Consider the following 27,289-nt stretch of genomic DNA (forward strand, 5'->3'; position numbering starts at 1 on the left):
TCTGTTCTCACCTTGAGCATAAGAAAGAACCACAAAGTCTGAGAGACAGCTTGGCATGGGAAACCCCTGAAGACAGAGTACAGTCCAGGGTCAAGAGGGTGCTGAGAGCACAGGCAATGGCATTAAATTCTGCTGTGTTATGAGCTGCTTGCTTCACCACGTGATATTGTCTAGTCATTTTCTCCTTTCACATCTCCTTTCCTAATCCTTTTATGGATTTTTTCATGCTTCTCCAAGTCTTCCTCCATCCCACTGCATTCAATACAACACAACTTGTTGTTAACAACTTGTCCAGAAAAACTGGTCTTGGCCACAGTGAGGGCTGGCTGGTCAGAGCAGCCCAAAGGGCACACATGTGCCAGGCAGATGTGTCACAGGAGAATCTGGCCACGGTATCTGTTGATCACCATAGGAACATCCTGCTATGGATCAGCTCGGTTCCAACAGGGAGAGTGTAGGAATCACCATATCTTCATGTGAGTTTCTATTTGGGCCAGATTGGCTCTGAAATAGTCTCAAGGCAGCGCAAAAGCTACTCCCAAAATTTTATCAACTCACTTGAGTATTCTTGGTTCCTTTTCTGTAGGATTTTTAAGCTGTTTGGGAACTATTTTTATTGACATAAAAGGCTTCATCTGAGAAGCCCTACTGTTCCACACACCTGTGCACTTGGCAGCAGTGCCTTTGATGAATTTTTCTGGCTGCTCTCTTAGTCTGAGCAGCCTCTCCTTCTTGACACCCATCATGGTTTTCCCCTTGTTCCTCTTTCAAAAAGGCTATGATGAGATGATGCTTCCAGCCTACCTCCAAGGGCAGGCATTCCAGCACACTGATTTCAGGTAGCATACTTCCAAGGTGACTTATGTTTCCTCTTGATTCCCTGCTTTGGGAAAGGATACCTCCTTTTGTCTCACCAATGCACCACTCAATCTCTTGGATAATATTGCTCCAACAGTCCTGCTGATGATGCAGCAGAAGGACTGGAGCTTCAGAGGATTGACATTTATCTTGCAACAAAGGAAGGCTGAATAGGTCAATTTTGTAGCAAATGCTCCAGGAGACATCAGTGTGACACCCCCATCAAGTGTCCCAGCTGGAGTTGCTTGTCATCATCAGCTGTGAAGCATCCCAAGAGATGACAGCATCCACCATCTGCCGAGCCTTAAGTGATTCAACACCCTGGCAGACCACAAAGCTCCTTTGGATGACTCCCTCTCACGAGAAGCATGTTCCATTTGCAATGAAGTCTTCTCAAGGGAAGATCACCCACAGCACCTATGAGCCTGCAGGTACATCTGACTGACAGATGCTGCCTGTGCCTGTAGCACTGTGAGCCACTCTGCTCCCCTCTTACAGATGGAGGGGGAGTCCACAGGGTTATAACCTGCAGAGACAATGCTCAGGCTTGAGTTAGCTGATGTTCAGGACCCAGGTGGTTTCCCCTGACCTGTGCAGACACCATGAACCAAGCATTCCCAGGCCTTTGGGTCAGGCAGAGCAGATCTTGCCCACCACCCCCCTTGGTCTTGGCACACACACACATCACTCACTATTGGCCTTACGAGGAACAGGATCTGAGCACAGGCTCTGACCTTGCTCCATACCTGGCAAAGACACACGCAGTTCTCAGAAGTAAACCTGAGCCAGGAAAACCTACCCATCCCCCTGTGAGATCTGGGAATTATAAAGCCATATGTCAGCTCACTTTACAAGCTCGCACCTCCACTTCTCCTTCAAATTCCCACTCTGCATAGGTGTAACATCAGCACTAACTGCAGAAAATGGTTCCAATATGGCTACAAGTGAATTTGTTATTCTTGGGAAAAGGGGAGAAGAAAAGGTTAAGGCTTTGACTTGAAGCTCAGTCCCAGCAAAGGGTCCAGCATCAGTTGTGACCTCCCAGTGCCAGCTCCAGACCATTCTCCTCTGGCTCCCTGCCAGAGGTGTGCCCCAGCCCAGCCCTGATATGCTCAGTCAGTGACTCAGACGCTTTTGTGAGGCAGCCCAGTACTGCCAGCCCAGTGCTCTGCCTCCAGCTGTGGTCAGCAGCACATCCTTCTGGAAAGAGCAACACAGATGGAGCACGTCTGCAGCTGAAAAATGATGAGGTGGGGAACTACACCTCAGATCATCTAAAATTGTCTTGATCCTCTCTGCATGTGTTTGAGGAAGGCAGAAGGGACAGTGCAAAAAAAGCAGGGCACAAGGGGTCAGCTGAGTATGAGAACTGACAGGGAGAAGTAAAACAAGCCAGTAGCAGGAAAGGGCTGTCTGCTCCCTTCCCCTTGCAGCATGTGAGGAGGATTAACAGAGCCTTCACCTCAGCTGAGTGTTGTCATCTTTTGTGCACTGAAAACTGGCATTTCAACTCACCATTTTCATTCACTTTCTGGCAAGAAGTAAAATGCCAAATCACACTTACTGGGAAAAATAAAATCAAGTCCTTTTTCAATATTGTCATTTAACTAATGATTTAACATCATGATTTGCAGGGCCTGAGTCACGATGCTGGATTTCTTTCAGGGTAGAAATACCCCTGGCTGAACTAGCAATACAAGACCATCATGGCACACAGAAACAGCACTTCCCATGCCCTATTACATTGCTTCCACCAGTTCAAGGACAACACAAAACCAGTCCTATGCAGTTGGCTCCCTCAGGGTTGCTGAAGGTATTCCTTCTTCCTTGTTCTACAATTGTCCCAAGAGTCTCAGCCTAATCCTTACAATGCATAGGGCACAGGAAAGAAATCACACCCTAATTCTAAGAATAAGCTGTACGTCCAAAGCTCCTACTCCCTTCCTTGTACCAGGAAAACGTTTTTTGCAGCACAGCCACAAATGTTAAACATTGAATGCACCACTGGCTTACTGCATCAGTCTTTCCAACCAGACAATATGAACCTTGGCTCCCATCTCACTAGTGGGGAAAGAAGCCCCACAACTTAATTCTGTTGATCCCAGTTTGCTAACTTTGCACTGAAAGCCACTCCAGCAGTCCCCAAAGCTTTGGGTAGGTGGATGAGCAGAGGTCTTCCATGCCAGCACATGTGAGATCAGAAAGAGATCTGGGGGGAGGAAGAGGGTGTTGAGGATGGTGAGGGACATGTATGATCTCATCCTACACCCTGCTTGGTTACATCCCAAAGCTGTCAGGCACTGTGTCATACTGCTGGCAGGGAGGTTTGCCATGAGGAAATGTGGATGACAGCAGTGCCAGTAGTCCTGGCTGGGCATGGATGGCCACGGGCAGTAACACTTCTTGCTCCATTGGCTCTGGAGGCACTCGGCAGTGCCTCTACAGAAAACCAGGCAGGACTGTGCCCACCACCTGTCTCAGCTGAGGGATGTATCCTCAGATGGTCCAGCACAGCATGTTGCCCACTATGAGGCAGTGGGAATCCTGACAGGGAGCTGGTGCAGCTGGCCAGGCTCCACCTCTGCATCAGTCCCAAGGAACATCACAAGCGCTTCCCTACCTACCAAAAAGAATTTATTTTCTTCTTTTTCACAGATTTTCAACTTCTCCCATGGGCCTCTCTAAACAACCCCCTCCCTTTCAGATGCTGATGCTTTTCAGCTGATTAAACTGTGGACCAGACCATGAGCTGTGTGTAAATCAGTATTGCTTGTCAATGCTAATTTACACCTGCTGAGACTGTCCCTTCCTTCACCATTTAGCAGAATTATATGACATGTCTTTTATCTCCTCTCACAGTTTAGCCTGCCATTCCCCTTTCCTGGCCCCCAAGCCTCCCGCTTTGCTCTGAACTCCCTGGAGGTTTACAGGATAAGTTGCTTATTTGCAATGTAAAGTGTCTCTCAGAACCACAGCCCCGTGCAAACAAACCCAAGAGAGCCAAATTTATCCCTACTTGTGCAACAAATCCAGCCCCATCTTTTCCTGGCAGCAGTTCCCTAAGCACACACAGCAGAGAACTTGCTAAGGGAAGAAATATGTCCCTTATTGCCATTACACAATGCAGGAGTTCTCTGGGGAGATGCAGAGGATGGAGAATGAAAGGATTGATTCCACAGAGACCCTGAGCTCTTTCCTTTCTCATTGAAACTGATGGTGATGGCTTACCACCCAGATCAGCACCCTGTAGATTCTGACTGTCAATAGGCAGGATACCATTAATGACTTCTCGTTGCTATGGTGATATTGATGGATACTCTGTGGTGGTGGTGGGAATCCTGTGAAAGCTAGCAAAAAATAAAAAAAAGTGGGTCAACAAAACAGTGAGTTTGCCTACAAATGGGCAGTTATGTGACATAATTGATGAACTCAGTAGCACTTCACACCTCTTGCCTCCTCCTGCCTCCTACAAGAACAGTGTGGTGTTCTCCAGAGTCAGTGCAAACACTCCTGCTCGCAGCAGGGCTCTGGTGCAGAGGTGCAGTGCTGCAAGTGGATTTCATTACTCGGCATTACTTTTGCAGCTTCACCCTGGCAATTCATTTCACATACAGAATAAAAATCTTGGCTCCAGTGAAATCACTTGGACCTGTGCCAGTGGGCACAGAGCCAGGATTCCCCCCAGCTCTCAGGATGCCTTATCGCAAGTGACAATTTCATTCAGCTGCCTGGATAGCCACTGGGAACCCCCTGCCTCTCCAGAGCTGTTTCAAGCGTGGAAAAGCCACTGTTGCAGTTTTTTGCTCTATTTCGTTGAGGTTCAGTACTGTGATCTCTATGAAGGTGGTGTCATGGGCTCTCTCTTGGTTTCCTGCTTTGCAATGTGCAGTTTAGAGCAACCTTTCACCTTTCATCCCAACCGAGTGACCACTGAAAATGACAGGCTGGGCTCCAGTCACAATTGGGTCTTTGCACAAGTGTTCTTGGGATTTGGGGCACAGGAGCCATCTTCCTAAAATAACACTTCTCTCTGGGAAAATCATTCCTAACTCATGTTGGTGGCACATTAATGAAGAAGTGATAAAGCTCCAGTGGAACTCCTTATTTCTCTACAGATGCTATTTATCTATGCCCAACAAGGAGTGCACGAACTGCAAGATGCCTTGTTTTGATGGAGATTTTAGTATGATTAGCAAATTTTAGACTATGCTTTTTGTCTAGCAAAGACTCTCGTCTTTTCTGCTTTATGTCTAGGAGTACATACAAATTTACTAAAGAACCTTTTATTCCTAACAGTAGTACCACTCCAGGTATCACACCATCACCTGATCACTCTTAATCCAGAAAGTTTTTATTCATTTGGATCTGTTATTACAGAAGAATTATATCCACAGGGGAGCATTATCTATAGCAATACCATTACATGGATAGTTTTGCCAGTACTGCCCCAGGGCAGATCAGATTCAATGGATGTGTCAGTGTGTTCAGATCCTTTGCCTCCATATGAACTCAGGAACTGGAATCAAAATTACCCTGCCCCTCTCCTTTGCATCTTTTGATATCCCTAGTTCTAATGGCCTACAGAGTCTGAAAGCACTTTACATCAGGAACGGATCCCAAGAGGAAAATTCAGTTTCTTTCTCTAAATTACATGTAGCTGTTCATCAAATTTCCCAGGCAAGGTTCCTAAGCACACGGAGGCTGGACCAGCACTGACAGAGTGTCTCTCTTGTATAGCAACCCTTTGATCAGACTGACAGCATCATTTATTTACTTTTGTTTCATATTCTTCAATGCTCCAGTAAGTTATTTTTCCCAGTTGATTATCAAAGGCAAAAGCTGCCCTTTCAAGTAGGATTTGCAGCTCTTCCCTTCCCCTCCATTTCAATTAGCTATGGAAATTACTTGGATTTTCTATCTCCTCTTGCCTGCCTGTCTATACAAGAGGCTTTAGGAACACTGATGGCTGGAGAAAACTCCAGCTGATGTGTTCCCTGTAGGAAATGTTGTGACTTGCAATTAGCACATCTAAGTGCTCTGTTTGACCTACTGCTGGCAGGGTGGAGAGCACAGACCCAGCTGCAGTGTCCTGCCTTTTCCCCAGCTAAGGGCAAGGGGATAGAGAGCTGTGAGTGCTGTGGATGGAAGAAAGGAGGTATCACCACAAACCAGTAGGGACAGGCAAGGACAGGAACTGGTTTACTACACTGGAAGACAGAAGGTGATAGGAACGTAAAAGCTTCTTGAAATGGGATCTCTACCTGTGGGGAGCTGCTGTTCTGCTGCGTTTGCAGCTATTACTTTTCTGCAAACAGTTCTGTGACTGCAGAGAAACAAGAGCAGTGAACTGCCCAGAGCAGCTTAGGGCTGAGCAGAAATGGCATTTGGACTGGCTGGAGCTCTGGGTTCCTCCACCTGGAGGTACATGGATAAATGGCTTCAGGCACAAATCCTAGCATGCTGAGAGGAGCACACATTCCACAGGGCAGCTTTCCAAGTGTCATTTGCCCTAAACAGCTGGTCACCAAAGGTTTCTGAGATCACAATATCAAGACTTAAAAACACAACAGATATGTTCAGGATAGGAGAATCACTCTAGGCTGATTTGACACCAGCTGGGCATTAACACCCAGGTGACCCCACAGGAACAGCATTTGGAGAGATCAGACTGGAGGCAGTACAGATCCATGGGATTTCTCACCACACACATCTCCCGTAGACACATCATGTCATGGTTTACTGGAGATGTTTTAAAGTCATCATTAAGAAACAAATTCTAAGACCGATTAATACCAACACATATACTCTTGGGATGTTCCTCACCACATCTATATATTCTAACTTATCAACATTGCCATGGGACTCTTCCTTTTTGGTTTTCTGCCAGACCCTACGCTATAGTGAAAGGTGATGGAAGAGGAGGCCAGACATGCCCCTTGTTTAAAGCCAGCTGTAAGAAAATGTTTTTATCTGCTCAGATGTACTAGACACTTTGTGCAAGCTGCATCTTCACACAGTGCAGTCCATAGTGCAGGTTTGCAAATGTAACATGGTGAAGAAAAGAATAAATGCAGCAATTTTGCAGCTCTTTCTAAGAGAGTGAGGGAGAAGGATAGTGAATCAGATTCCTTTTTCATGTGCTGCTGGTGTTAAATATTTCTACATCATATAGACTGCATGACATTAAGTGTGATGAAGACCCACCCTGGAACCAGAATCACAAGACTTCACGTCACTTCTTATGCCAGTAACTTGCTGCAGGGTCTAAAGCTGGCAGTTCCCAATCAGCTCTGGGTTCTTACAGCCTAAGTTTGGTATCATTACTTCCATGCTATTTTGCAAAATATTCCAAGAGCCTAATGAAGGTCACTACGTTCTTGTTAACCTTTATTTTTTTCACAACTGGGAAAAAATAATACATAGATGATAGTAGCTGATTAGAGTTCTTGCATGCACATTTATTTTACCAAAGTAGTGCTAAAAACTAAACCAAGAGCATCAAGGCAGAGTTGCAGGCAACCAGCCAGGTTTTTTTAAATAATACAGCACTCAGTGTTTGCAGCCTTTGTGGTTGTCACAAAGTACACACACCTACCCAAAGCTGCATGGCAAGGAGGCAAAACCACACTACTGATACAACCTCACAATACCAACCAAAAGAAAGGAAACACTGTCCATGCAGACATCTAATCCCTCATGGAAAACAGGCAGGAGTCCCTTGTAAACACCTTTTTAAGGAGTACTCTGAGAAGATACAGTGAAGATGCTGCAGCCAACATTGTGGTAAGAGTCTCATGCAACACAGCATCTCAGAAAAGAATTTAATCTCAACCTCATAAGTACTGTCCATCAACAATTCCTGCATGTATCTATCACACCTCAGAAAGTTTAATTACCACTTAAGAAATGGAAGACTAAATGAGCCATGTGACATTTCCCACCCCAGACCCTGTAGGTCAGCATTATTTAAGACAACTGGGAGCTTGAAAAGCTAAACATTAGGATTGGCAGATGAACAGATGGATGGATTGCTGCCAACATAATCCATCTTCCCACTTGCCTCCATAGGAATGGGTGACATTCAAAGCTAACTACTTCCCTATGCAAAGAGAAATGCATGTGCTGCAATGAGTAGGCTTTAAAAAGGACATATCAGCTGGCAGGACCAGTGGCAAAATGCTTTGTGGCTGCTGTTTAATGTGCAGGTGAGGCTGTAAAAAAGAGGCATCAGGCTGTGACAGAAGAGGGGACTGTAGTGACCAGAGTGGATTAGCTGTAAGACAACATCTGAGCAAGCTCCTAAAATCTGCCAGGATGCTGTCATTTTTTCTTTGTGCATAAGAGGTCTAAATCTAATTAACCTTTTAATCAGAGCAGATAAAATTGTGGTATTATCATCAAAGGGGATGCCTTATCTACAGCTTCATGAAAATTTCCATCTCTGCTCAACTTAGAATTTTTTTTTTTTTGCTTGAGGCTCTATGAGTAAATTCCCCAAACACTGAAAAATAAAAAAGAGTAAAGTAGGAGATGGTTTAACACAGCCAGTTACTATGCAGATACCAGCTCATCTGATGCCAGATGGGTCTCAGTTCAGAACTTTCAGATCCAGCTCAAATACCTGTTCCTGAGCACAGGGGAAGTTCCTGCTCCCTGGCTGGGGCAGGCACAACAGGAGCAGTGACACACTGTGCCAGTATGAATCGTGCCACCCTCTCTGACCGGGGACACCGAAGCCCACAAACTCCCACACACCCAGGACTTTCTGGTTTTCTGCAAGGATTCAAACAAAAGTAAAACAATCTCCTACATCTACTAGCTATAGCAGGCTGCTCTGTCAGCTACTAAACTACAACATAACTTTTCTAAATTGATGCAAATAACTCTGACATGTACCTTTGTACCTACAGGACCCCAAAGAATAAAGGTTGCTGTCTCTGACTGGCCTATAGTATAACCCAGATCAGACTGTATGTTGTGGGATTTTTCTTACAATGGCTGAAGTCTTCAAGATTTTCTACATCTGCTGCCAAACATCAGTACTGTTGACAAAGTCAGCCAGCACAAGCAGGTGCAGAAAAAACCCCAATCAAGATCTGAACCTAGGACTCCAGATAATGAAGCTTCCTGAGTAACATACTGGTGCATCTGCTTCACTGAACTTGCCTGTGTAATCTGAACCAAAAACCTCACTCATTTCCATTTACTACTGCCCATATGTCACCTCTAAATATACTTGCATACTAGCATTTATGCAATGTTCAGTACAAAATCCATATGGCCCCTTTCAGCAAGCAGCAACAAGGATACTTGCAAATGGAGTCTGGAGATGGAGCTTCTAAAGATTTCTTTCTAAGCACCATACAACATTTGCTGTAGATAGACAGAGGTGGAAGAGTTGTTACAAACTGCTCCAGATGGACCACGTTCTCTTTCTTGCATAAAGCTAAAATGGATTTATTTTCTATGAAATGTCTCCTAGTGATCCCTCTGGAACAGATTTCGGGTATCAGGGCAGATCCAAGCTTAGGCCGAGGAGTGTTGTACAGCTGCCACTAATGACTTTGACCAGTCTCATCTGGCACCTTCACCCTTGCTCCTGCCCCCCACTGGCCTGGGAGCTGCATTTAAGCCCTTGCCCTGGCCCTTACTTGGCTTGCACTTGTTCTGACCTGCTTAGCTTTACTTCTTTGGTGACATCAGAGCTGTGCTGGAACTACAGGTTTCTCTGAGGCCTTTTGGATGAAAAAGATCCAATCATGGGACCCACTCTACCTTTCCTGTTTAGGTGCAGTGGGATTGTGCCCCTTTTCCAAGGTTCCTATCTCAACCTGCTCTATTGTCTGGCTTCCACCTCACCTTCCTTCCTGGAAGGAAGATGTCCATCCTTATTTGGTTCCTGACAAGGAGTTTTCCAAGTCCTTGAAATTGGTGAGTATAATCCACAGTTAAACAGAAGAAACAAATGTTCCCATGGAATGAGTGAGCAGAAAATCAAGAGTTTTTGAAGCTCCCCTGCAGCGACCACTGCTGGGTGACCTTCCAGGATGTAGGAGCAAAGCAATTCAAGCCTGTCCCACTTGGCTTTCTGACTGTCAAAGAGAGCCTCTTGAATGTTAACAACTTGCTGCAACAGATAAAGGGTAAATATAGGTTGGCTGTCACTGCCTGAATCACAGGAATAAAATGTGGCAGCCAATGAATTTCTTCTACTTAAACCATCAAGACTCTAAGACCATTGAAATTTCCCATGCACTGAAAGAAAAAGGTTTCATGTCCCTAAGAGACTGCAGTCAGAGCAGTAAGTCAGGGGCCTTGTGCTGCTGTTGCTCTTAGTCTTTTAGATGATGGGTTCTTAACTCCACAAATTGTTGTATCCCTTATGGACACATGCTGTGTTAGACTTAATCTTGACAGATAGCAAGGAATTGATCACAGAAATAAAACATAACTGGTTGCTTAGTTACCAATGATCACTACACAGTTACATTTGCTGTGTGCAAACAGAGCCCTGTGCAAACCAATTACCCTTCATTACAACTCTAAAATGTCAGCTTCAGAGAGCTGAGAACAACTGAGCCAGGTAATGAAGGGAAATTTTAGTAGAAAAATACAAATGATGATTGGGAACTTTTCCCCCCCCACTAAATGTTCAAATAGGCACAATCCTGTGGCTGAGGAAAGTAAATATATTGGTTTGAAAAAAATAGGATTCTTTATTGGAAAAGTGAAAACTAGAATGTTATGTGTGTAAACACTGGGAAAGTAGAAAGTAGTAAATAAAAATGACCATCTAAGAATTGCACAAAACTGACTGGGGGAAAAAGACATAGGGAGAATTAAAGAGCTTCAGGATTAATGATGGTTTCAAGGAGCTGAAATATTTTGGGTCCAAAAACCAGCATGGTGTAACTCCATAAATGAAGTGAGGGGTGTGGTGATTAGGGGTAATGGCTTAGGCATAGGAAACAGCCCTATGTCTTTGTGAGGCAGACTTGAAGAGGCAGCAGATGCAATGGTTGCAGGATCTGCAAACATCCTTCCCACTTCTTAAAACACAGATATATGACTATTGCTATTTAATACACTGCAAGGAACCACCCTCATACTTCTCACAATTAGATGCTATTCTTCTATGGTTCATCCCCAAAGACCAAATCAATAAATCTCTCATAACTGTGACCTTCCATTAGCAAGGTCTGTCTTTCATCCATCAATCAAACAGAGCTTTGGTGCCAGCTCTGTGGATAAACTGCTTTGCTTGGATGCCTCATCAGAAGCACATTCATGAGAGGATGCACCACAGAGATGCTGCAGGTTAGATACTCATGGACTAATCCATGCACTGAATTTATCACCAGGACTATAAACAATACATTCTTAGCATTGCTTGTGTCCAGCCTCTCGCCTCCTCAGCAGTTCATCTTCCCTCTCCTAAAATACATGATAATAAAAGCACCTATGGAGATTTCTGCCTTCCTTGCATGTGCTGTAAAGTGCAGCCATCTGACTGTGTCCTCATGACAATTTAAGTTCTCTGAATACAGAGCTGGATGCAGCCATAGTAGAAATGGGTTTAGTCTGAATGCTCTGTTCCTCTCCAGTAAAACCTGCATGTCTTGTGTACAGGAGGGACCATAAGTGCTAAATCCTCTACAGGATCTGGGCTGGAGAAATACCCTATCTTGGGTAACCTGCATTTTACAGAGGAGAAGAAATAGACCCATTTCTTCCTTTCTTACCTCTTTATGCAGTGCAGCACAATGTAATAAAAATAAATTCTACAGGGAATGAAGAGCACCTTTTTGCCTTTGACTCCATTATGAAATTGGTTCCTATGTGGCCAGAAGAGAAGCAAAAAACAAAATGAGCAATATTGAGGTTGATAGTGAATAGAGAGAAGTGTGTTCCTGTCTATTCAAGAGATGTACAGAAAGTGCTACAAGCACTTCAGTGTCAGGAAGCATTTTCTGTTGTTGAGTTTGAGCAGGAGTTCAAGGAAAGACACTTTACAACAGCCACCAGCTCAGCTCAGTGTTGGCTGTGGAACTGTTGCTCTGTGAAGAAGTTTATCAGCAGCCTGGATGGGATGTCTGCAGTGTAGGAGAGGTGCTGCTTGTGTTTACATTAATAGTTGTGTGGGGCAATGTGTGCATGTGTTACATTGATGGCTGATCCACAGAGGTGCTTCCTAAATGGGATTGGTTCATAAACATCACAGTGTGCCTTTCCTCTGTAGAAACATTAGAGATGTAGGAACAATGCCATGAGAGTGAGTCCATGTGAAAGATGGGAAGTGCCCCTCAGCTGCTGTGGTGTCCAGGCCATCTGCCTGAAGGGTGACACTGCTCTGGGGGTCAGCATGTAGCAGCTGAGTCTGTTTCTGTAGAAGCAAAGCCACCTTCCCTGTGGAAAGACAGAGCTTTGTGATCTCCTGAGAGATGGGGAGTTCTGTTGTCTCTTCTGCTCCCTGTAGATCTGCCCCAAGTTAGCACTGTCTGCTGCTAATCCCTTGGTTATTACCAAGGCCCTCAGGTATGTAAACGTGGACCAAATGAAAAAGGCCTCAAGAAATAATGGGCTTACCTCATCACATCCCAGCTGGCAGCACTGCTGAGGACACGGTGGAAAACTTGATTTATTAAAATTGATGAAGGAACTGGCTAGTCCTGAATAATTCATTACATATCAGCTGCTGCTGAGGTAATAGGAGCTCAGGAGATCAGCAAGATCCTCTTTAGCACTGCACAGTGCCTAAAATCTTTAAATAAGATGAAGTCAAAGATTGGTTAGTTAAAGATTGAAGGGCTTTCTCCATGTGAAGTGAGAGCCCCTGGCTCCTGGTGCTGAGGTCATCCAGCTGCGAAAATCACCTACGTCTCTCAAATGGAAGCCAGCCTGCTAATGTCACTGATATTTGCCAGGGCATGAAACATTCTGCCTCAGCCATCAACTTCTGCAGAATATAATAGCTCCATTTTTCCCAATTCTTACTGGAATCAGGTTTAGTTTTCAATATTCACCACAAGCTAGGGATGTCTGAGGGTGTTGTGAGCATTATGCTTGAAAATAAATCAGCCTGGTACACTAAGAAGTAAGCACTACTATTTGAGTACTCAGCTCTTGAGGTGCAATCTCTGCTGCTGCTCAGGGCTTTTGTCAGCACCAGCAGAATCAAATTACCCATAGCCTGGGCAGTGGCCGGACTGGGTTTTGGAAGCATGTCAGAAGCCCTGGAACAGAATCCTGCTAACTTAATCTGGTCCCACTTAACAAACCAAGAGCTCCTTTTAACTCCACTGATGTCAATGGTAAAACCTTTGAACATGTAAAGCAGCAGCAAAATAAGGCACTGTAATAAGATGGCTGGTATGCCTCTTCCTGTATGTCCTCCTGCAGAGGTCAGAGGAATTGTAGTCAATAAACAAAGAGGAAAAACCAATTGATGTAATGGACATATTCCTGCTTCCCTTCCATACAGCTGCTGGTATGGGGTCTCCACTATCCACAGTTACGGACCCTCCCTGAAGTCCATCACTTTCTCTCTTTGCAGCTGGTGATGATGGAAACTGCCCTCACAGCCAGTACTGCTGTCAGCTCCAGCTCTGGCTTGCATTGCCTTCCTTTGTCCCCAACCAGGCACTTAGGAATTTGTGAGGTGCTGATGGTACAGCACCTCTAGATCCTTAAGACAGCTGAACACAAGACAGCCTTTGACTTAAGATCCTAATGAATACAGAGATTGTGATGCCTTGTTGATTTCCTCATGCCAGATTTTACTTCCAGATGCCATTCCTGCTTCAGCCAGAGCAGATGATTCTAGCCAGTGTCTGAAGTATGTTGGTAAAGGTACTCTGATGTACCACTGGCATCATAAGGCATTTGACACAGCACCAGAAGACTGTCATTTTCCTCTCCTCTCCAAAAATACTGCTGCATTAATCACTTGTGAAAGTGTTTTAAAAATTAAAGCCAACTCACCCTTGCCTTGAAATGCAGGCAGCACTTTCTCTTCCTGCTGTTAACAGCCTTTCTGCAGGAGGTCACACAACACTGATTTACACTCCTGAGCTTTTTGTGGACATAGGTTAAGATCATTTGGAGAAGCCACAAACTGAAGTTGTGACTTCTCACCCTGAAGTGTGTGAATGAAGCAAATACTGTAACTCTCACAGCTGCGGAGTGGGAGATGCTGAGAACAAACTGTAACTTGGTAACACATGAGACTGGTATCTGCTCCCCCATCTCCTGAGACAAGACACTCCAACTCCTGTGTTTCAGCTCCATTACCTGTAAGAGGCCAAAATAAAACTACCTTCCAGAATCTGCAAGAACTCTCCTGGCAGTCTCTGAGAACCAAGGAAGGTCAGGTAAGGTTTCCTAAAACTGAAGTGTAATCACTTGAAATTAACTTAATTCTGAGACCTGTGCTCAGCTGTAAGAGCTCCAAGCCACTGTCTGAGCACAAGCTGGCATGGCCCAGGGACATATGCCCTGAGAGACACTGTGCCTTCCCCTCTGACGTGGCAAGGACAGAACTATGGTTTCAGAAGAACAGCCCATGACCCACACATGCCTCTCTTTACCCACCACCAGCATAACTCTGTGTGCAGTTCTGTCTTTGAAGCTGCTTTTGATCTTTCAACACTGTTTTCTTCTTATTTTCCTTCTTTCTTGCCTTTTTTTTTTCTTTTTTAAGAGCCATCTGTTCTCTCCTGGAAAGGGCACCTGACTAGGCACAATTCCCTTGGGAGCTGGTTTAGGAGGCACAGTGCCCTCTGACCTGCCAGACAACAGCAGTTGCTATGTGGTTTCCTTTGCTTTATTCCTGCAGGAGACCAGCTGGTATTTATAGCATTTTTTCTAAGCAAGGCATCATCCCTGAGGTACACTCAGGTGAGAGTACTTTGGGGAATTCCCACTGGGAGGTAGGAGTAAAGGACTTTATTATTAAAAAACCCAAACCAACAACAAAAACCACAAAATCACAAATCCTGGAGGAAATGCCATTTCCTTTCAAGTGATTCTGTGAGGTAGGGACTGCAAGAGAAGTAGGGAAGCAAGAGTTTTACCAGCTCCAACACAATCCCTTTTTTTTCAGAAAGATAGTAAAAGCCATTTCAATGCAAACCCTTCTGGGGAAGGGTGGAAGCTGAAGCCTGTTCAAATATACGCCTGATTTTAGCTGGGTTAGAGTTCATTTCCCAGCCTAAACAGAGGAAAAAAGGGCACAAAGCAACCTACTTCTTACTCCAGACAGAAAGGAAGGCAAATGGTATAAATCAAGAGCAGGAAAACTTAGACGTTTTTCTTAAAGTTTGTTTGTTGTTTTGTTTTTTTTTTTAACCTAAGAGATATAAAATAGATTAAATTGAGTCGGCTAGAAATCTGGGGACACTGGAGTGGCTGGGTTCACAAAAGAGTTTGTAAGTTGCCTGAAGAGACACATTTGTTTCTCTGGGGTACAAGTGAGGGAGTAAAAGGGCCTTTCTCCCAGTTCTGTCCTTGGTGCTGGTGTGCTGAAGGTACACTCAGTGCCACTGATGGCCCAGCTAAGTGAGAAACCTGGCTTTGTCTATACAGCAAAAAGAAAAAGAAATGTTAAATGCTTTTCTATTTCCTCTAAGGATATGGTGGAACTAAGCCAAAAACCTGTATTTGTACTGGTCTGCCTAAGGCAGCATAAGAACCTTCTCTGGTGAATCACTAGGCCCCAAAGCTTTTACTCCTCCTAAATGAATGCCAAGCATCCTGGGGAAGTGCTGCCAGGTACAAGGACATAATGACACTGCTGGGCTAATGCGTGATGGGTGTCCATGGCTGAGGGTCTGCAGGATTCAGCCCCAAACTCCCTAGGATGATGAGGTTTGGGATCTAATCCTCTGTATCTGACTTTTCACCGTGCCCCAATTCACCTCAGTTTTTCTGCTTAATGCTATTTTCCGATCTTCTATAATGCATTTTCCAAATATTTTGCCCAGTATCTTCCATGAAGCTGGTGAGAGACGTTCCTCACTGTTCAGGGGCCCACATATGCAGGATGTTGGCAGGTGGATGCACAGGGTATCTTTGGAGATCAAGGAAAACAGAAGATTGCTGCCACCATGCTTCTATGGACAAAGTACACACAGAAAAGTTTGGAAATGCATCTTCTGCAAGATGGAGATAAAGGGTGCAAGGGCAAACTCACTGAGAGAAATTTGAGGCTTCCTCTGCAGCTTCAACAGCCATATTGACATGCACGAGGTTAAGACCAGACTCAACAATTTGATTTAATTGCCTGGCTGCTTTAACTGGATATAGGTTCTAAGTCCTGGAGTCAGCTGTGCGACACAACCAACTGATATTTACGTCTACGCTGTCAGATCTTGCGCAGGGCTGCAGGGTCAGTGCACATCTTCCTGTGCATTAGAGCTGTCCACAGAACTGGTGGATTATTTTGCAAGAGAAGCAAGTAACATTTCACATCTGAAGGGACTGTTCAGACTTTAATTTCAGGCAAAGCTACTCTGGCCTAGGTTCAGTTTCTGCTCCAAGGAATGGCTCCAAGGCACTGATAACCATCATCAGCAACCAGACAATAATCACTGACCTGTTGGGCTACTCACTGGCAGTGCAATGACTGCATGTGGACACCCAGTGGCCTCTGACTGGTGATGTGACACTCAGGCAATGCAGTCAGTGTCCCTCTGGACTCACTGAGGGGCACAGAGGTCTCATGCTCTAAGGACACACAGAGTTAGAATACCACAGAGTGGTGGTTTGAGCATGGCTGTGTATAAGGAAGCTTTTTAAGATGACCTTTGAACACCAGGATTCCTGCTGCAGTCTGTGCCAATGGGCTGGCATGTGGAGGGATGTAGGACTGCTGAGTCCAACTTCTGTCTTTCTTTTTGAATCTCTCCCATCCAAGATGATGTAGGATAGGAATACCCTGGGGGACAGAAGACACCCCTACTGCTTCCAAGCACTGCAGTGCCCTGTGAGCTGACTCAATTAGGTGGAGCACCAGGTCTGCAGCCATGCCCAGAAAACCACCAGGAGCTGGGAGCAGCAGGTTGTGTGGTGCAGAGATAGCAGGTGGTTCATGGCTGGGGCTGGTCATGCACTTGCACCAGTGCATTGGCATGCCCAGCCTGGCTCCACTGAGCCAGGGGTGTCACTGAGCCTGTGGAGCAAATTCCTGATAATGAGACTGCAGATCATCTTGTAGTGATCCCTGTTACAAGCAGCAAGACACTGTCTCAGCCTCCTGATCTCAACCTCTGTGAGGGTTTTGTATTAAGAGAATACTGACTCAATTTCTCATCTCCATTATAACTTCAGTGATGTAAGAGTAGAGGAAAAAAGACTTTAAATACCCTGCATCAAGGCGTGCTGGGTCTTTTTCCAAATAAAGTGGAGGATGATCCCTGTGTAGGGTGTAGTCCCACACAAGCAGCTTTGATGACCACTCATCTGTCCTCACAGTCAGTACATCACACAGAAAGGCAGCTGGGAGACCCAGACTATTGCATACAGAGAAGCAGTACCACAGGCTAGTGCTTGCCTTCATTTGCATGGATGTAAACAACCTGCTTGGAAGCAAGCAAGGATACTTGATTTTTGCTACTGCAAGTGTGAGGAGGACACTGCATGGGGTACAGAGCTACCAGGATAAGCTACAGTGAAATCAGCCCAGCCCTCTTCAAGCCATTTACTGCAACATGAGGCAGAATGAATCAATAATATGTATCGAGCTGGGAAAGTTAATCTGCATCCAGAGCATCATAACAAATTAAAAGGAAATAAAAGCAGTACAATTCCACTGGCTCCCATTACTATCACAGTGGAGAGTAATTAAAATCTATGGGGCGAATTCAACACTGTAGGAACTCTCCTGAAGCCAAAAGCACTGTACAAGGGCATTGCTTTTTCCAGATGCTATGTATTTCCAACAGCAGCAGGAATGGAAAAATGGGCAAAGTGGATAGGGTAGAGTAAGAGCCCAACCTCTTTAGGAGCCAGGCATTCTGCTGCTTGCTCTTCCTCATGTGGAGTCATGCTGCACAGCTGCTGCTTTGGTGCTTGATGTGCTGACTTTCAAAAGCTCCAGGCATTTGTATGTGGGGCTCCCATTCAAGGACTTCCCAAGCCAACACACAACTCCCATTCATCAGCTCTGGCTGTCACCTCATCCTGCCTGTTCCCTGCTCTCCTGTGTTATCCCACTGCCTTTGCACTCCTCTCTCCTCCCCACTCCTAAGCCACCCATGCTACACACACTCTCTTAGGTGCTAAAGAAATGCCTTTTCCTGCCACAGAGCACCTTCTGCTATCCTGTTGCCTGATAAGACTCTCAACCCATCTTTCTGTGCTTTCCTACAAACTCCTTATCCTTTGACCCACACACATCCCTGATGAAGAAGCTGAAGGAGGAGTATCACCTTCCCCAAAGCCACAGCCACCTGCACTTCCATTACAGCTCTGCTCCAGTCCTGTGTCAATTATGATCTGGAGCTGTGCTATAAGGTGGGAATTCAACCTGAAGCAGCATTCACTGCCCAAACTGATACCTTGACTCTGTGAGAGGCCCTGCTGCCCCACAGGTGAGGCACTGTCATGACTCAGTGGAGCACCTGATTCCCACTGAGCGGAAGGAGATGTGTGAAGCACAGGCAGCACGTTCCTCATCACTGCACACAGCACTGTGTCCAACTACCCAGCACTGCAGCGTGAAGCAGCGGCGCAGCTGCCACACTGGCACCCAGAGGCAACTGATGGTGACAGCCAGTGGCATGGGGCTGTACATGCAGTTTGGTTCAGCTGGAAACTGCCATTAAAAGAGAGCGGCACTGGATGGAACAAATCAATCTGGGGAAGTCCTACAGATGATGTGTAGCAAAAGATTTCATCTCAGCATGCTTGTCCAGCTTTCACCTTTATGAACCTCTTATCTCCTGTCACCCCACCCTGTGTGTGGCTTCCACCTACGGAAGCCATGCCAATGTCAGCAGGATGATGCAGCTACCAAATACCATGTGTGGCAAACACCAGTCTGCACACACATAGTGCTGCTGAGGGCTCTTCCACATGGACATGTTTACCATATAATAATTATGGTAATCTACAGAGATAATAATCCAAAGTGGTTTGTTAATGCTGTTTTACAAATTGGTGTACTGTGGTCCTGCAGGTGGAACCATGGACTAAGAGTTGTATTTCCAGATATACCATGATCTTATTCACTGTCTGCAAAAGTGGAGGTCTCACTTGACCTGGCCTTACCCCAGTATGCCTTTCAGAAGTTCAACCACTTTATTACCACATATCCACATCAGTAACCATGTTCAGATTCACCAATGAACAGCACAAAAGCCTCATTCTTAAAAGTCTTCAGCACCTTAAAAGTCACAGCCATATTATCACAGAATGTGCTTCAACATTTCACCAAAAACAGGTGCTTGCATCTTTCAAAACAATCCAGCAAGGAAAACAAACAGAAATCTGCCCCTTAATAAGTACCTATCTAGTGGCCAATCTCTCCCTCATTTTTCTAATTTCCATCTGAAAATAGCAGACCTTCTCTCCAGATATATAAATCTCATCTGCCTTTCCTATTACAACAACTTTGAGCTGATTTGTATGATATTTATATATTCTTCAAAGGGATTGCTCTTTAAGGTAGTGTTAGCTTGAGGTACAACTGGAGTTTTGATATGAATATTACTTCACTCAAAAGGGACTGTGCTCTGACACTCTTTATAGGAGGTGAGATACAGGTAGAAGAATGGCTTTTAGGCAAAGAGGAAATAAAGTTTCTGAGTCTCATCCCTTTGTACAGGCTGGGGGGAGTAGGGATCTTCTTCCTATGAAGGTCAAAAGCCATCCTAAATGAAAAAAAATATCTAAGGTATGCATTAATGCATGCTGCACTCTTGTAAGCATGAACAGGATTGCTGATGTGGTTGTGGGCTATGCTAATGCCTGCAGCTGCTTCTGCCCGGGTTAGCTCTGTTTAATGGATTTACTTCATGCTACTGCTGTAATGAAGAATAGCCTGAGGAGTGTGCTGAGAGCCAGAATAAAAAGTGTTGCAGAGTTATGGTTCCACTGTCTGCATATGACCAGAAGTATCACAGCACTGTGTAGACAAGCAATGACTGCCACCCTTGGGAACATGGCTCTGTGGTACCCAGCTAAGAACAGAACGCAGAATAAAGGGCAGAAGATCCTCACTGAGGACAGGACTGGCTGTTGAGTTGGCAGACCTGGTTCTCAGAGCCAGGAATGAGACATCGACTCTTTTTGTTGGAAGGTGCTCCAAAACTCCAGTGGCAGATCAAACAAGCAAGCTGTGCACCTTAATCTGAAAAAGCTGATCAGCTCAGAGGCTGCTTATCAAAAGGAGTCCATGGCCTACCCATTCCTCTTTCAAAAACAGATTTTCTTTTTCTTTCTTTTTTCCTCCTGTGACTTAGGTTGATGCTTCTTTTCAGTGATACCAAGCTTTTAGGGAAGCTGAAGTACTGTGTTGTGAGGTCTACCCACTGCAGGTAATATGGCTTCTGCAATCATAAATCACCAATTTCCAAAGCTGTATCTAGCCCTTAAATAGGAGGAGAAGTGCCACACTGGGGCTTACTGACAGCTTATCTTGTGTTGTGGAAACCTGAGCCCTGACTGTCCACAGAGAACAGAGCTGTTGCAACAGCTGTGGTAAAAAAAGGGGCACATCAGTGCAAAACAGTTAAGCACCACAAACCAGGACTCCTGAGGGAGTGCTCTCATCTGCTTGTAACTGAGACGTCTCAGTTCAGGCCTGAGGGGCTTTTTTCAGGTTAAACTACCACAGCACAGATTGATAGTGAAACTCTATTGATCCTTTATGAGAAGCAGTTACCTCCCAGGTTCTTACAAGGCACTTTCTTGGAAAGGCTCTTTCAAGACAGACCTCCTCTTGGAAGGGGCTGCTTCTGTCTACTCCTAGAAGCAGGCTGGAAGGATCAGCCACACCACCACAAACAACAGCAGTATTTCAGCACATGGCTGATTGATATCTCCAGGCACTGAAACCCTTTTGGTCAAGGGGCCTCAACTTCAATCCAGTACCAGCCATGGCTAGTGCTAATTCCACTCCAGCCAAACCCTGACCCACTGCTCTGTCTCTAGACCTCTCTGCAAGGTGTGTTTATTGAGAAAGATGCTTGAGATGTAATGATCCTTAAGATAAGCAAGGACTCGAGTAGAGGGAATGGTAGGGAAGTTGTCCTTTCAACAAGCTAGGAAGCCAGCAAATAAATCTGACACAACAGCTCCAACAGGCTGTGATGCTAGAAATTAATGTGTATCACTTCTGTGCTAGGTCTGAATGGAGCTGTCTCTGCTCAGTGTCTGAGGGTCTTTAATTCCCTTTTTCCTCGGAGAAGAACCTTGCATGAAAAGTTCAGCTGTGTGTACTCTGAGTCTTGTGAATCACTTGATTGTGGTCAAAGCCACTGTCATCTTTCAGTTGCTAACTGGCTTCCTAAACATGCCTACAGAAACAGTAGGATTGCTGTGTGGTAAACAAATTACTTTTGACAGGAGACTGCCAGCACTGCTCCCAGACGCCAGGGAAGCCACAAGATGGGCTGCACAGTGTCTGACTGGAGCAGCTCTAGCACTGCATCCACAGCTAGTGCAGTGTCAGGCTGCTTCTGCAAGCACTGACAAAGAACCGAGCCTGCAAACTCCCACCACCATCTGCTGAAGCTTCATATCCCAGAGGAAAAATGGATTTCTGCTTACACATATCTTTAAGCATTTCAACAGCAGAAAAGGCAAGGGCGTAGACACTCTCTCTAGCTAAAAACCAAACAAAGCCATGTTTTTTCTTTGTAAGAAAAAATTTACTGCTGCTCCTTGATTTCCCATCTAGGGCAGGGTTTATTTCAAAAGCTTTAGAACCTTTAGTCCCTTTCTGGAGAGAAATCCTTAGAACAGGTACCACTGAGTTCCCAAAAAAGTTATTTCTAGAATGTGAAAATAAGCAAAGGTTTCAAAAGGGCTGCAAAGGGCCCTGAGATGTTACATGGCAAAAGGAATATCAGCAGGCAGTGGAGATTTTGTTTTCCCCTTGTGCTTCACCTTGAAGCAGCTGTTAGCAAAGCCAGAAAACTCCTCTGCCCCTTGGTGTATTTAATACAGCCTTGGCAAAGGGACTGCAGTCAGCTCATGAATATGGGAATTGCCTAATTCTCCAGCTATTCTTATTACCTCAGCCCGAGGATCCCAGCTTTTCATAACTAATTCCTGAAATCACAGACTTTCCACTGTCCTTTCTGTCCTTGAGCAGCAAATCACTCCTCCTCATGTAACAGATGCTGGTGCCTGCTGTGGTGCCACCCGTTTTCCCAGGGCCCTTCCCTAGCAGGGACGGCGCTGTGGACAAGGTTACTGACCCCCGCACAGTTCCCAGAGATACTCACCCTTTGTTGCTGTAACTTACAGGAGCATGTCTGGAAAATAACCAATGCTGCACAGCCCTGTGCAGTGGCTCAGGCTGGCTGAACATTCTGAAGCCTGGGCAGGGGCTGGCAGCTGTAATGCAATCTGTCTCTGGCAGCAGAGATCTCTCACCCTGTTCCTACAAGCCGACTCCCTCCACATCCCACTTTGTCTGCGCTCCCACAAAGACCCAGGATTTGCAGTGCCTCCCACGTTGTCACTTCATTTTGCCCTCATTGTCATATACATTCTCAGCCCACCTTCCCTCTCTGTGCCCATGTACCTGTTTTCTATCTCTGTTATTTTTCCTTATCTCACTGATCCTGACAGCCCCGTCCATCCTCCCAAGACTCAGAGCTAAAGCTGTTCCTGTGCTGGAAGGTGATAATGGCTGCCAGGAACCAGCTGTGAGGGCCACTGCAAACTGAAAAGCAGATGGAAGCTGAGACTGGGCTAATTATGAAGCAGGGACTGCAAAACTTGTGGAGATGTTGGCCAGAGGTGCCCATTTCATTCCCAGACACAAACGGGTGCATCCGTGCATCCCTTGAATGCTGGCAGGTAACATGGGAACAGAAAACTCATCAAGCTGTGGACAGCTTTCCAATCCTGGCTATGGAGCACTGCATGTGATGCCCCCTCATCTCACTAACACCCACAACTGCTGCTGCCAAGCTGCTCTGGACAAGGAGAATGTGCTCACTGCAGTGGCAGCTGAGGAAATCTCCAGGCTGGTTCCAAGGGCTACACTCCTGCAGGGCACAGGCAGGTCAGATCTTTTGTTGCAGGCCAAGAAAACAGCTACAGCAGCACAGGTTATACTGCAACAGGATCTTGGCAAGGTGGAAAAAAACTGTTAAGATCTTCCTGTTTCTTTTATGATAGAGGATTTTTTTTCCCCAAGAGCTTGCCAAAAGGGTAACTTCATCAATGGAAAATAAAATCTGGGTTATGTCCTCTAGTAGTTTATTTCTTAGTTCCAAACTGGCCCAATCAAAAGCTGCAGAAGAAATCACCTCTGAAGTCCATGGTTTTGTAATCAGAACCTCCCTTTCAATTAGTCATGTTATAGGGCTGTAAACACAATAATTCCATCAATACTATGGAACAGTCATGTTGCATCTGTATTAACATAAATGTGTGCTGATGTGCCATAGGGCTAATCTGATATGACAGTAATTGGCTGATGCCCAGCCATGGAGGCCCTGGAGCTATGCTTGCTGTCTCTCCTCTAAAAGAACTGTCCTCGGAAACACTGGAAAGGAAACCAACTGTGATGCTATATCTTGCCTGCCATCAATCAGCAATGCTTCTTGCACCTGCATCACTGAGGTGTTTGAAGTTGGATGGTAACTGTGTAGTTGGGGAAGCTGTATTTGAAGTGCAACTTGATCTCCTACAAACTTAAATATTAAGAAATCAGGATTTCCAGACTATCTTGTTAGAGTAAATCAGACTCAGCAAGCTCGCAATGGATAATAAACTCAGAAAATCCATAAAAGCATTCCTTTCCCTTTTCTCCGTGACTACTGGGAGGTGTGCATCGTCACCCAGTGTGCAGTAGGCTTTTCTTACACAGATGAAGCTTAAGGAGCTTAAAACTTTATAAGTGCTTTGGGGCTACTGTTGTTATCTTGTACAGTGCTCTACAGACAGAGGCAAGCCTTAAATCTGAGACCGCAGCTGGGGTTCTCTGGCTAAAGGCCTTAAAGAAGATCAATATAAACAATGCCTAAGGATGTGAACCTGATCTCAGACAGTCCATCTCCTGTCTGGGCCATGCAAGCAAGTGGACAAACTCAAAAACCAGGCTAGGATCAGGAGTCTTTGCAGTTGCAGGCACAACAGGAATCACTTATTTTGCTTTTGGCAATATACCCTTCAAAGAGCCTTAGTGAGGAGAGACCATGTCTCTTTTTGAGGGATTCTGCCAAAGAAACCACAGCAGACACCCAGGCTTTCTGTATCTGGCTCATCAGCTCTGTGTAAGCTTTGCTGTCTGGATGCACAATGCCTTGCCTAATGCATCCTTGTTCACGACAGAGCTCTTGGGTTCTACCTCAGCACAAACCAAATAAGAGAGACTTGTTTTACTCAGAAACCATTATTCTCAACAGTATGGCACTAAAGGTGCATCACTTTTGGCAATATGCAAAAGCAGTATCTCAAAATCCCAGAGAGTATGTGGCTGACAGCGCCCAAAACATCTCATGGAGCAGCCAGTGAAATTAGGAGGAAAATTTTTAAAGTAAGGTGGGGAACAGCACCCTAAATAGGGAATTTTGAATCTGTGCTTAGGTTCTGGATTTGACTTACATCTTTCTAGGACTCTTATCTGCTCCTTCATCTGTAAAATGAGATCAATAAAACCTCCTCAGATTTACAGCAGTGCTCCCAGTCTTATTTGATGTCTGTGAAGCATTTTGAGAACCATGACTGAAAGAAACCACTACCAAGCCCTCAGGTCTTACTATAATACCAACAAACAAGCAGAGTTGTTTACAATGCTTTTCAGTGCCATAATTACTAGGAAATGAGGAAAGGTTAAAGTGTAGATGCACCCAGTGCTGCCTCGCTGCTGTGTAAATGGTAGGAGCAGATTTTAGAGATTTTCCTCCAGGGAATTCTGTTTTCAATAATGCAGTAAAACTTCTACCTCTCTGGATTCAAACAGATGCTCCTGCTAACACCTCAGGTATCAGAACCTATTATGAATTTGGGAGAATGCGTCTTGGAGCTGAAATCACACGGAAATTAATTAAGAAATGACTCACTGGGACCTCGAAGATTTAAAGAGCCAGGTGCTGCCCAGCCACCCTTTCCCAACGATTGAGCTCAGCCTAGTACCGTACCAGCACAAAACATCCCACCTTGCACGGGACAAAAAGCCCCCAGGCCCCTCCAAGGCTCTATCCTGCCGCCTGCAAAGCTCTCTGTCCCTGCGGGTGCAGTTTCAGGAGCCGAGAGCAGCGGCCGGCCTCGCCCGGACCAGCTCCTGGGCAGAGCAGAGCGCTCCGTGCCGCGCCGCGCCAGCGGAGCCCCCGCTGCTGGGGCGAGCAGCGAGCGAGTGCGGGGTGCGGGCACATGCGGGGCCCCGGCAGCGAGCAGGTGTCAGCCGGGGCAGGTGTGCAAGGGCTTGGGAAGCGCGTGTATCCCCCGCTCCCGTCCCCGCGCTGGGCGCCGAGCTGCCGGTGGGACCCGAGGGGCCCCGCTAGACCGGGGAACGAGACCCAGCGCACAGATAAATCACAGAGCGCTCCACGAGCGGTCCCGCAGCCCTCCCCGCCACGCAGCCATTTGCCTTTGTTGCAGCCCCGCGCCCGCAAGGTGCGGCGGGGCCGGGGCTGAGGCTGAAGAAGGAGCTCGCTCCCCGGTCGCTCTCCCCTCACAGCAGGGCGGTGGGGACACGTTCTGCGGGACTGGCTGCCGAGAGGGACCCGCCCGCCCGTCGCCCGCACCTGCCTACCTGCGGAGCCCGCCCGGGACGCGTCGCCCGCCGCCTTTGTTGTGCATGCCCGCCCGGCAGCGCCGAGCCGCGGGTCGGCTCCGGCCCGGCCCCTCGGCGCCCGCCGCTCGCAGGCCCGGCTTAGCCCGTCACCACGGCAACGGCGGGCGCGGCTCGGGCGAGGTACCGGCCTCAGCGCCCCGCCCCGACAGGGCCGAGGGGCCAGAGCGGGCGGTCCTGAGGGGAAGGAGCGGGGGCACCCCGGAGGGCCCCGCCCCGAGCGGGGCTGAGGGGAGAGCGCGGGGCGTCCCCCGGGGCCGGGAGCGGGCGGTGCTAAGGAGACGGGGCAGGGCAGGGGTCCCCGCGGGGCTGGGAGCAGACGGCCCTGCAGCCTCGGCTTCAGGCGCTCGCCTATCGCCCCCCGCCTTTCTCCCCAGCCCTGCGCCCCTCCTTCCCCACAGTGCCGGGCAGTTCCGAGCGCGGCTTAGATTAGCCCTCGGCTTCCTCTTACGGTGCTTGGGATCCCTCATTTTCCATATCCGGTAGCTGTTCTTTAGACTGGCCACCTCGGGAGTCCCTATCTCCGGTCACAGATCGCACGTTCTTTTGTCCTACAGCAAGCACGGCTCTGGTGACTCTCCTGACTATCTTCCTGCATCAGCCGCCACAGGCTCTACACGTGACGGGCAGCCTCTCTGGAAAGAGGGGAGCTGCTGTGAGAGTAAAGCCAAGGCAGTGGTAACGCCTTCGTTTATCCCTGTTCTGGGCGAGGAACTAATTGTATCCTGCGTTTACAAGTATTTTAATTGATCATTCATTTTAGGCATAACCATGACAGCTTGAGCCTCTTCCCTTTCAGTCAGTAAGGACTTGGCAAGTTAATAGTTATGTTGATTGTTTCTAGGATCAAGTACCGCAGTTCATTGGCTCTATCATGTAATGCTAGACTGAGCTGGGTCTTGTTACTGGACTTATACACGTGTGCCTGTGTTCATCTCGTTGTGAACAGGCAGGCTCTGGAATGGTGAGACATGTTAAAAGGAAGGTCCCTGATCAGAATTGCTCACATTCATGAGTTTTGTTAAGTGATCCAGACTAAGTAAAGGCATTGTTTCTGTTTGAAGACAATTAGAAAAAAACCTAAATTCTGCAGAGAAAAGTTGATTGTGGAGAGAAATAAATAGCATAGCAACCCTGAACTCTTTCTATGTGTTCAACACCTGATTATACATTTTTTTCTTTCTGAGGTCTGTCAAACTCCTATTTAACATTAGTAGAAGGGATTTCAGTAGCACTGGGCTCACAGCATCCTCCACTGAAGGCTCTTGAATTACAAATAAAACATATGAAACCTCTTCAGTAAGCCTCATGTGTCAGAGGAAAAGACAGAGACAGAATGTGCTCAAGGTTACAGAGATGTTCTCTGGCAAAACTGGGAAAAACTGCCAGAGCTGTGGTGTCCTGTCCCTGGTCTTCATCTGCCAGACTTTGCCATTCTGTCCCAAGAAGGCACCTGGG

At 46.4% G+C, this 27,289-nt stretch overlaps 1 protein-coding gene across 4 annotated transcripts in view; it reads right to left on the bottom strand.

Moving 5' to 3' along the window:
• The window catches only part of LOC118688654 (rho guanine nucleotide exchange factor 17-like), a 45,124-nt gene extending 18,821 nt beyond the window's left edge, over positions 1-26,303 (bottom strand). For 2 of the 4 annotated variants that reach the window (XM_036386354.2, XM_036386352.2), the window contains exon 1: positions 25,793-25,956. Coding sequence is in view for 1 of the 4 variants with exons in the window: in XM_036386355.2 (XP_036242248.1) it covers positions 25,793-25,839 (47 nt within the window). In the remaining 3 variants the exon portion in view is untranslated. Of the gene's footprint in view, positions 1-25,792; positions 25,957-26,282 lie in introns of those variants that run through there. The other 2 variants (XM_054515347.1, XM_036386355.2) reach the window with 2 other exon arrangements.
• Positions 26,304-27,289: the final 986 nt, after the last annotated feature.

This window comes from Molothrus ater, chromosome 7 (assembly GCF_012460135.2).
Source record: "Molothrus ater isolate BHLD 08-10-18 breed brown headed cowbird chromosome 7, BPBGC_Mater_1.1, whole genome shotgun sequence".
Classification (NCBI taxonomy): domain Eukaryota; kingdom Metazoa; phylum Chordata; class Aves; order Passeriformes; family Icteridae; genus Molothrus; species Molothrus ater.